Source organism: Syngnathoides biaculeatus, chromosome 4 (assembly GCF_019802595.1).
Source record: "Syngnathoides biaculeatus isolate LvHL_M chromosome 4, ASM1980259v1, whole genome shotgun sequence".
Taxonomy (NCBI): Eukaryota; Metazoa; Chordata; class Actinopteri; order Syngnathiformes; family Syngnathidae; genus Syngnathoides; species Syngnathoides biaculeatus.
In genome coordinates this window covers 18,056,257-18,067,754 of record NC_084643.1, presented here as the reverse complement: position 1 = coordinate 18,067,754, position 11,498 = coordinate 18,056,257, and the positions used below count along the sequence as shown (strand labels likewise).

At 41.8% G+C, this 11,498-nt stretch overlaps 2 protein-coding genes across 4 annotated transcripts; both read left to right on the top strand.

Annotated features, from left to right (window-relative positions):
- The first annotated feature begins 260 nt into the window (after positions 1-260).
- On the top strand, positions 261-7,684 carry vsig8b (V-set and immunoglobulin domain containing 8b). Of its 3 annotated transcripts, none has more exons than XM_061817408.1 (9): positions 261-443; positions 626-768; positions 840-904; positions 3,926-4,086; positions 4,222-4,420; positions 4,562-4,717; positions 4,804-4,926; positions 5,762-5,900; positions 6,565-7,684. In XM_061817408.1, exons 2-9 carry the CDS (start codon positions 755-757, stop codon positions 6,803-6,805), a joined length of 1,098 nt encoding a protein of 365 aa, XP_061673392.1. In that variant the 5' UTR covers positions 261-443; positions 626-754; the 3' UTR covers positions 6,806-7,684. The 3 variants fall into 3 exon arrangements, with proteins under 3 accessions (XP_061673392.1, XP_061673394.1, XP_061673393.1); XM_061817410.1 differs by lacking the exon at positions 6,565-7,684 and adding an exon at positions 6,077-6,415; XM_061817409.1 differs by lacking the exon at positions 626-768.
- A 2,542-nt stretch (positions 7,685-10,226) lies between these two features.
- LOC133500057 (uncharacterized) lies at positions 10,227-11,219 on the top strand. Its single transcript, XM_061818627.1, has one exon. The coding sequence runs from the start codon at positions 10,227-10,229 to the stop codon at positions 11,217-11,219; it is 993 nt and encodes a 330-aa protein (XP_061674611.1).
- Positions 11,220-11,498: the final 279 nt, after the last annotated feature.

Genomic DNA, 11,498 nt, shown 5'->3' with positions numbered 1-11,498 from the left:
AAAATCCGAACGCACTCATGATGAGCGCAAGAACTTGTGCGGCAACATAGTTGCGTTTGTGCACAATGTGGTGGCAGGCAATTACTCATCCCTGGCTTCACCCCCTGCTCAGAATACATGTATAGACAAGAAACATTGACAGAAGACAAATTCAAGTCATTTAATTTTGCGCTTTCTGAATACTATTTTTGATTGCCTGTAATAATGAAGCGCTAGCTGTGCTTATATTTGTGAAGCAAATTGAACCCTTTCTTGGTTAGTGAGCATTGCAGTGACTGTGGGAGTGGCCAAGAGCTGCCCTCTGGACAGAAAAGGTGTGGTCATACCGACTGCTGCTGAGTTTCACCTGATGGCTAAATCAGCACACTTCGCCAGAGTTGACCCACTGCCAGCCCTTACACAAAACACAATTCACTTTGGATTTTTTTTCCCCGTCTTACAAGGTAGGTTTTTGCGCATATAATTTATTTCTTTGCTTTTTTTTTTTTTTTTTTTTTTTTTTTTTTACCTTGCTGCATCTGCTGCGATATATTGCATGATATCAAATGCCTATGTTTACTTAAGAGGCAGTTTGTCTTACTTCTGTTTGATTAACATTGCTATTCAAGTTTATTCTCGCTTCTAGCTGTGGAAAAACAACTCAAAATATGGCAGGAGGCAGGTTGTAATGAGGATTCTTAAAAGAACAAGAATATTAGATGTGTCATTGAAATCAGCTGAAGTTTTGGAGAGACAGATGAAAAGAAACCATTGAATGAGTGACATCAGGTATTAAAAAGTACCGCAAGGTAACTGAAGGTACTTCTTCAGATAATTTTCCCACTTCTTGTCACTCTCAGGTTTGCAATGGAGCTGGCATTGATGCTGAGTGTGTTTTTTCTGGTAACAGTTCATCTGAAAACAGGTGAGTCAGATGATTTTCTTTTCAAACTCCTTAGTCTATTCTATATATACAACACATTCACGTTCAAATGATAACGGTCTGTTAAAGCCCTGTAAGGGATAGAAGATCGTAAACACAATAGATCACTAATTCACCCACTTGGTGCTCGAAAAGTGAAGGCAGCATCGACTGCATTGCATATATCCAATGAAGCGTGCACAGTACATACAGTATCATGTTGCATAATATCTTGAATTGTTGCTCTTTAATAAGAAATACTGTAAGTGAGCAAAGGAAAATGAGTCCAAGACTTAAACCTCCCAAAATCTCCATATTACATCACCTCATTCAGTTATATGTATTCTGAATGAATTAGCGCAGTGTGGATGCGTTGTTGGGCCAGTCCCAGTGTGTCTGAATATTTTTAAAGTCTTTAAGTAATTGCATTTTGTGATAAGTTTAGCTGCCTCTGTGCTTGTACAACACATCATTTTGAAAAGGACAGCATTTTGCCCAAAGCGGGGAGAGGTGCTTCTTGAGCTGACTAATCAGACGTTTTCCCACAATGCCTTCATCATATTTGTCACTTTCAGGCTCTAATGAATGACTCAGTGTAGTTTGTTTGTGGCAATAGTATTAAGATGGCTTCAGAGTGTTTGTGAGGATATTTAAAAGCGAGCAGTGGCTGACTGGATTTATTGACATTCTCCATTTAGAGGTTTTGTCAAGGTCGAAACGTCGAAATTGGAAAACAGGCCAAAGATGAATGTGAACAACCATTTAAGTGTCATTTTTTTTAAATGTCGACTTAGGATGCTTACTGTCGCTGCAGGCTTTGTGAGAGCAGCTTGGACATGGTTTATTTTTAACATACCATATTCACTCATTGTTATGAATAATGTCCATTGTAAAGAATGTATGCATAGCATAGGTCAGAATGAAACATAATCCTCTAACAAGCCATTTAATACTTTAGCAATTACTTCCAGACCAGCACTCCTCTTTTTAGGAGCACATTCCCTGAGCTTGAATGCCATTAAGTGGGAAACTCTTATGCATTTTATATTATGATAGTCGTCTCTCTTGTTGGATTTGGATTTGGCTTCTACAAATTGGAGAAAAAAAATTATTTTAACGTATATAAATAAATAAAGCCAATAAGGATGACCAAAATATTGTCATGTTCAGTTCTCTGTGAATAATGTTCTATAGTAACAGTTTTCATCTATACTGTATAGTGTTTTTCCACTTTCAAGTTTCATATTAGACACACAAAGGAGCATTTCATTTGAAAAATAAAATCAATAAAATAGATTATCTAATTTTTTGTGGCTCATGTAAAGAAAGTGAAACTCACAACACTCAATAGGTTGAATCCCGGACCTGCCTGTGTGGAGTTTGCATGTTCTCCCCGTGCCTGCAATGGTTTCCTCCGGGCACTCCGATTTCCTCCCACATCCTAAAAACATACATTAATTGGACACTCTAAATTGGCCCTAGTTGTGATTGTGAGTGCGGCTGTTTGTCTCCATGTACCCTGCGATTGGTTGGCAACCAGTTGAGAGTGTACTCTGGCTCCTGCCCGTTGATGGCTGGGATAGGCTCGAGCACTCCGTGACCCTCGTGAGGATAAGCAGCTAAGAAAATAGATGTATGCATGGATGCATGGATGGATGGATGAAAGAAATCAACTTTTGCATGACAGTCTCATTTATTAAGATGAACTGGCAAGTACACGCAAACATTTATTATGTAAAACTTTTCAGATTGTGAAATGTACTTATTCATACACATATTGTGGATTAACCCCAATGAGCCTTGTGAGGATAAGCACATCAGAAAATGTAGGGATGGAATACAGTGCATTAGTTTTTTTTTCGTTTTCACAACAATCGATTAAATAAATTGGCAAAAGCATAAATAGTAGGATAGATATTGTTAGGAGAATTTGCATAGAAAATCATACTAAACTAATCTCCACAAAACTTTGTAGAGGGGCACAAGGAAATAACCATTATATTACAATAATGTTTTGGTGAGGATCACATCAAAGAATTAGACTGGCACCTCCCATATGTTCATCATCCTAGCTGAAGCTTTCTGCTAACTGATTTAAAAAGATATACAAACAAACTCAACATGACACCTCCCACATTTGTTTTTTTCCGCTTTGTTGGCAGTGGAGCTTTGGTCCAGGCTCCACTGAATGAGCTCATTAAATCCTACTTTTTGGAAATGGTAATTATAGCCAACAACAAAAATCTATTGGTGCCAACAGATTTATTTTCATTTATATAGAAATAGAAATAAATCTTTTTTTCCCATGTTAGCTCTTTAAATTGATAACTCCTGACTGGTAAACAAATCTGGAATTTATGTTTTTCTATTACATACATTTTTTTTGTCTGAAAATTTTCAGTCGTACAGGAAAGAAGATTGAAACGAGCAAACAATTTGTTCTTGTTCATCAAAGAGGTTTCACCTTCAATCCAAAAGGATTGCTACTTTCTCTTTTCTTTCATCCAATTTCTATCTCGCTGATCCTCACAAGCGTCACAGGTGTGCAGGAGCGGCTACCACAGCTGACTTTGGACAAGAGGCGGGCTACACCCTGGACTGCTAGCCAAGCAATCCAGGGGCGCATTTAGACAATAGTTGATGAGAATTTAGTCTTCAATGAACCCTATGTGCAAGTTTTTAGTAAGTGAGAGGAAAGCGGAGTACCCAGACAAACTTCTGCCGAGGATGAGGAAAACCAAAAATCTTTGAACGAAAGAAGCTTTTAAGGTGAAAAGTCTTAACAAAATCTGGTCCACTTGCCTCAACCCAATAATGTAGAGAGATAACATTGCTTTTACAGATCATTCACAGTCATAACCGTCCTCGGAGGGAAACCGTAACTGTGATGTGTTAAAAGGGGTTGACACCAAGGTGAAAACGGGTTTGACTCCCCTGGTCTAGAGAGTGTAAAAATGTCTGGGAGTACCCAAGTGTGTATTTCAAATGATAAAGTGGGTCTTGAAAGCTGGCTTGATCACACAGATGCAATGCAGGTGACATCTACGGGCCCACAAACCATTCAAAAGGCCCAAGGAGAAAAGGTGTTGCTCGGGTGCACCTACACCCCCGGACTCCAAGATGCTGGGGAGCTGGACATTGAGTGGTCCAACGTCAGCCCAGACATGACACAGAAAGACAAACTGGTAGGCTTGCTATGGAGAAAGAGAGAGGAATGTTTTGTGCTTCTGCAAACATAAAACATCATCGTTTATCTCTGAGCTCTGTTGGTAGTAAAACCGGCTTTGCTCTCTCATCAGCGCTCAAATTTTGTTTGTCAGATCTTGGCCTACACAGACGGCCGTATTCTCAACTATGACCCCAGCCTCTCTGGCAGGCTCCGCTTCACCGGAGACCCCAAGCAAGGTGACGCATCCATCTCTCTCTCCGATTTGAGGATCTCAGACACAGCAACCTACCAGTGCAAAGTAAAAAAGGCACCTGGAGTCGACACGCGGAAAGTAACTCTTGTCGTAATGGGTGAGGAAGAATTTGATTCTCCTCAACTGGTTTTTCCTGTTCATTTAGTTTGCTCTCATTCTAATGGAATGTCCTTCTGAAGTGGTCACCAGTCTGTCTTCAAGCTCCCGATAACATCAGATCAACTTTTTTTTTCACCAGTTCCCCCATCTGTGCCGAAATGTTGGGTTGACGGCAAGGAGGAGAAAGGCAGTCCAGTCACTCTCCGCTGCAAATCGAACCAGGGATCCTCTCCTCTTGTGTATACATGGACCAGAGAAAGTGGTGGATCAAAACCACCCTTGGCCGTGCCACTAAGTATGACAGTTTCTGTAAGTAGAAATACAGTACACACAAAGCATGCCGACTTGATAATGGGTGACTCCGGAATGTCTCTTATTAAGACACACAGAGTGGGGAGTATTTGATCAAGAACCATTCAGACAGTTATGCTGGAAGTTACGTGTGTGAAGCCAAAAACCCTGTTGGAAAAGCCGAGTGTAAATATGCACTCCGGGCACACAACCGTAAGTAAATGAGAGCATCATTCCTAATCTGAATTTCTGAACTTCGCAGGAACATTGAGTGGAAAAAAATGCTGCCTTTTGGTTAACTCATATAGTTTAATGAAAGTTAAAATCTTACAAACAACTCTGCATTCTACACCACTGCAACTACAATAATAAACAAGAGGTGTTTTTTTTTCACAATTTAAAACAGTTCTTAACTGTCTTAATAGCGTGTCTGTGCCATGCTTTTGTCAAAATACCTAAAGGATAAACAACCATACCATATTTTACAAACGCTATTTTCTTGTCTTGTTGAAAACAGCACATGTGGCAATATTTCATACACTACAGATGTGCATCTCTCGCATCACCAAACAAATATAGTGTCAGGCACTTCAATGCGCAATCATGTGTCAATTGTTATAAGCTAAAGCTCTTAGCTAATGCTAATCTATGTGTGTGTGTGTTTCAGTGTTTCTTGAAAGTTGCTCTGGATTGTCACCCATATAGCTCAGGTCTAAAATCTTGTGAAGGTTTATGGACACATTTGACCGAAAAAAGGTTCATAACGAAAGATTTATTTTGTTGTTTCATTTCACGCTTGATAACTGGGTGGGCACTCCAGAGACCAAACTATTTGTATAAAAGCAATTAAAAGAAGGCAATTATCCATAAAATGTCCCCTTTCAAATATTGTAAACATCTCTGACAGTGTCGCTCGATAATCAGCATCATTATCTTTGTAAGGTCAGCTCTTGTATTGGATGTCCTTAGATTCTGTGTATCTTGAGCCAGTTGGTGTCAGTCTTAAGTGAATAAAGTGTGTTGACTAAAATGACATCGTGTCTTCTAGCTACCAATGAAGTCGGCGTCATAGTTGGGGCTGTGATAGGTGCCCTGCTCCTCCTCTTCCTCCTCTTGCTCGCCATCTGGCTCTCGGTCTGCTGCTGCCTCAAATTACGCTATGAGAAGGAGGTTGCGAATGAAATCAGGTACAGTATTGATTAACAGAGCATAGTGAGAACATATTACGTGGGACAGTCCAAAAGTAATCAGCCCAATTTTACTTATGAGGTCATTGTTGGATGAGTTTTGATTCCATTTCTGGCTGTGGAAATGTCACCGCCACTAAACATTTTAAAAGACTTGCCACTTGTGTATTGGGAAGCCGCAAAGTCAAATGTGGGAGTCCAGGATCAAAGACGGAGAACAAGAGCCTGCTGTGAGTGACTTCCGTGACAATCAAAGAAGCAGCAGACCACCTTCAGTGATGAATCCTGGGAACAGTGTTCGGGTCTATCTGAGAACATCATGGAGTCTGATCCAAGAACATCATACAGTCAACAGTAATGACGTCACCGTCAAAAGGCATCATTGATGACATAACCTTAACCCCATACATATTTTGCAACCTTTTGAAAATGTTTAACAGTGGTTCTCCTTCAAAAATAAAAAATCATCAGAGCTCTCTGCCTCTGATGGGCATCCACCAATGACCTTGAAATAAATCCTCACTTCACAATAAGTATTTAAACTCCAATCTGTGAAAATGTCTGTGAGAATTAATCAATCAGTGGAAGGTTGAATTAAATTGAGCTCATCACTTCTTTGACTGCCCCCTCATGGTATTCTCAAACTGAAACTGCGTTTCCCCAGAGAGGATACTCGTGCTCCAGAGAGCCATCCCCCAAGCAGAAACTCCAGCTCCCGCTCAGTCCTGGGCTACCGTACCCACCAAGGGGTCTCCTACAGCTTGGTGGGGAACCGCCTGCCCAATGTCAACGGATCTAATGCCAGCCACCCCAGCAACAGCGACAAGAACTCAAAACTAAGCGCTACCGGGAGGAAACCCCTTCCTCCACTCAAATATGACCATCGTTACGGTTACCCCGTGTAGCTACAATTTATACACAATGGACTTCTGAAAAGTAGCACAAAACAACTTCTATTTTTTCACTTTTCGTGTACAAGATCTTGGAAGAAATGTTGCTATTTCCAAATGGTGTCATGCAGCATTTTAACCACAATGATGAAGTATTCTGATACTGTATATGACAATGGTTTCTTTCGGCTTGTCCCTTTCGGGGTCGCCACAGCGTGTCATCTCAGATGAACGCACATATATGTTTGGCACAATTTTTACGCCGGATGCCCTTCCTGACGCAACCCTTCTCAGTGAGTGGAGGCCCCAGTGGGATACGAACCCACCTACCAAACCAGTGCTCTAACCACTGAGCTAAGGGGCCTCATACTGTATATGACAATAATACAATCAAATTTTAAATATTTGACTAGATGTCCTTTGTGATGCACCGTCTATGTTTTGTATTATAGTTGGTGTGGAAAATATGAATATTGTCTTGATTTATGCAAGTTGTAAATGAAACATGGTATGTATTATGTTTTTTTTTTTATAACTGTATTAATTTATAAGCTAAATGGAGGAAAATTGTTGATATTCCACTTTGATTTTCTGGGACCAAATCGCTGAGAATTCCAAATCCGGTATAATCAACCAGGAGAAATGACACTTTCCTTGTTCAGAGCAACCCATTTATAGCCACCGATTTGGAAGTTTTCTGGAGCAATGCATTAGCATGAAGACGTCGTTCTGCTGAAAACAAATTACCATTTACAATTCAGAGGATGTGCATAAACGAGTCCAAAGAGTCGCTTTTCTAGGGCCTTGTATTTGCCTTTTGGAAATTTTTTATTTGCACAACTCTTGCCTTGTTTGCTTCTTGCACAGAACCAAGTAAAGTGCTAATTAGTCTGAGTCTTAATTAGTTGGGGCACTAACCCGCAGTTGCAGTCAGCACTGTGCCTACGGAACAACCTCTCTTTTCAAAAGGCCTGCCTTCATTAAGCCTGAATGAATTTGTTTTGTGTGTATTCTGAATCAACAACAGCCGCAGGCTGCATGGGGCAAGGAGACCCCAGTAACAAATTCTGCTCTGGGACACTTTCTAGGCAGCCGTGGCCCCAGAGGAATCCTTTACTTTAGTGAAAAGCCTGACACGAAGCCACTACAATAATGCACTGAAAACACCACTCTGTCTTTCCAAAGTGTCATTGCATATACTTGCATTGGCTTAATGTACTGTACTGCTAGTCACTGATGGTGTGGTGGTACACACGCCTTACTTTGGTGCCGGCAGTGCGGGATCAATTCCCACTCAGTGATGGTGTTGATATCTGCCCTGCGACTGATTGGCGACCAGTTCAGGGTGTAGTCCGCCTTTCACCCGAAGTCAGCTGGGATAAGCTCCAGCTTTCCCGCAACCCTTGTGAGGATAAGCAGCTTGGATAATGACATGACTATACTGCTGTGCTGTGCTCCAAATATACACTACTCATGCTATACCATTACACTTCAAATTAGGATTATGCTACTATCCATCCATCCATCCATACATACATTTTCTTAGCCACTTATCCTCACAAGGGCCGTGGGAGTGCAGGAACCTATCCCATCAGTCAATGGGGAGGAGGCGGGGTACAGCCTGAATTGGTTGCCAGCCACTCGTAGGGCACATCGAGACAAACAACTGCACTCACAATAACAGCTTGGGGCAATTTAGTGTGTCCAATTAATGTTGCATGTTTTTGGGATGTGGGAGGAAACCGGAGTGCCTGGAGAAAACCCACGCAGGCACGGGGAGAACATGCAAACCACACAGGCGGATCCAGGATTGAACCCGGGACCTCAGAACTGTGAGCCCAAAGCTTTACCATCTGATTCACCATGCCGCCCTACTATTATCATTTATATTACTTTTTGTACCAGTCTTGTATTGGTTCAATAAATTTATTTGTCAAACTATTTCCATCAGATACTTTGACTACTAAAAGTAAGTTGCCTTATACTGCTTGTAGTTAGGTGTTTATTTATTTATTTTAAGAGGCGGCACGGTGGGGCAAATGGGGCTGAGGGCTGGGGTTCAGATCCCAACCCTGCCTATGTGGAGTTTGCATGTTCTCCCCCTGCCTGCACGGGTTTTCCCCGTGCTCTCAGGTTTCCCGCCACATCCCAAAAACATACATGGTAGGTTAATTGAAGAATCTAAATTGCCCTTATATGTGAATGGTCATTTGTTTCTATGTGCCTGCCTCATGTCCAAAGATAGATGGGATAGGCTGCGCCACACACGTAACCCTTGTGAGGATAAGTGTTAATGTTTAGATGTATTTTTTTTTAAATACATCACTATTTAGTCAGTAAACAAATCACGTGTACATTTGTTGGGGGGAATGGACAATTCAATCTGCAGAACATCAACCTTGAAGTGATTGTTTTTTGTTTTTTTTTTACTTTAAGTTGACTTAGACGTTTTATTTACATTATGGATTGTTAATGTCCACCTTACTGTTTACTCAATTTAAATGGTAAAAGGTGTACATGCTGGAAGGATGAGTGTTTCACAGGTTGCATGTGCACACAAACATGTCCTACAGTGGACCCAACAGGAAGTGTGCTTTCCCGTCCTGTTTTTCTTTTTTTTTTCTGTAAATTAATATAATCGGAAATTCTGCTTATCAAGAATGTACCTTCCTTTCAATGCTTTTTTTGAGGAAAGGTGATATATCCTACTATTAATTTGACTCATTTGTGCATGGGGAAAAAAGCGTGGAAATCCCTTGTTAGAGTCTTCACAGCACCACTCAGTCGCCGCTGTATGAACTTCACCTTCACCTCAAGGTTATTTGCTTTTCATCATGCAAATAGAAGTATGAATGTGTGGTCTGGTGTTTGTAAATATGTGTCCAGGTTGGAGGAATAAGCTTCCATAAAGAGTCCCATCGGGGCGTTGTGGCGTACTGATCAAAATACGGCAAAATGACCGGATCAATTCCACGAAGCAGACATCCTGTGCATGCCATGTAAATGCAAATATACCTCATCACTTTCCGTGTTCACGGCTGATGCAAATAACATGTAATGCTCAGGATGTTATAAATCCCTGTCACTGCGGGAACTTCACCTTGCTGTTTGCGAGCAGCGGTCGACTTCAGGCGAGGATAAACGCTTGGATAAAGAAAACCAAAGATTTGATTCTTCAGACAGAGCCAAAGGTGTTGAAAAGGATTGTGAGATAAATGGAAACAGAACTCTTAAGTCATTTTGTAAGTGACATAAAAGAAAACATCAACAACAAAGCTTTGCCCAGCCACTGCAGCTTTTAATTACAACAGAAGATTTGGACCAAGCTTATATTTGAAAGACTAAACGGAGGCAGACTGTGACTACAGCAGAATATAAATGTGAGGGGTTGTCTGGAGCCTGCTGTGACAGAAGTGTTTAGAGAGAAAGAGTCATCATGCTAGGGACAAACAAAACGTCCATGTGGGTCTTGACAGGCATGTCAGCTGTCACCACAGTGTTCTTCAACCTCTACATCTTCTTGATGAGCTTGTACAACTACAAGGCGAGAAAGCAGTGGAGCCCCAGTGAGACCATCATCGTGGCTTTGTCCTTGACAAACATCACTCACCAGGTCGTCTCCTACTTCTGGATGAGCATGGATGAGCTGGACAGCAATTGTCAGGTCGCCCAGATGCCCTACACTGTCATGCTGATCATCACCTTCAGCCTGAAGTTCAGCATCGTGTGGGACAGCAGCTTCCTGACATTCTACTACAGCACCAAGTTGGTGAGCACGCCCAACAAGTGCTACACGAACACCCAGGCTACCATCATCAAGCATGTCACACTGGCTGTGTTTGTCATTCCTCTGAGTGGCATGGGGACCTGCATGCCCATGCTGGTGGTGTTCCACCCCGCCAACGACACCGCAGATGACAAAGACTGTGGGGTCTTAATGCCTGACACGAAACCCGGAAGGATTTACGAGGCCCTATATCTGATCCTTGCGGATGTGTTGCCAGGCATGTTCATGGTAAAATGCTGCATCTCCATCTCGGTGCACCTGGGAGTCCATCTCCACCACATGAAGGCCAGCACCAACGGCGCCCACGTCCCCAAGCTGGGCGCTCAGATGCGGGTGATCCAAATGGCACTCTCACTAGTGGCTGTCTTCCTCCTCTTCCTCGTGGTCGACCTGTATGTTAACTATCAGATAGTAGTGCATCACGAGAACGCCATCACGCTGACACTATTCTTCACGTCCGTCTACACCACTGTTTCTGCCATGGTGCTGATCTATGGGAAAAAAACGCATTGGAAAGCTCTGATCCATGATTTTAACATCTGCATGGATTCATTTCCATGTTTGACATGCCTGAAGGTTCCTGTGCAGAAAGATCAATCCAGCAGCACCCCTGCAAGGATCAAGACCCGAAGGTCCAATTAATTTCTATCTGTTTTGTCGACAAGCCAGTGATTCCTCAACACTCTGTAGAGAGTAATCATCCAATTTGAACAAATTGGTTGGTAATTCTTCGTTATTTACTGCATGTAATGCATCTTTGTTTATCTCTTTATGCTGAGCTGTAGAGTGACAGGCGGAGTAATCAAATGCTCTTCCACTAGATAGTGGATGGTAAAATTAATCTGTATTTCCACTTGTTGCCTTTTAAACAAACTTTCTGCATGTGTTGTCTTTGTGTTCAGTTAAAAAGGCCCCGATTCC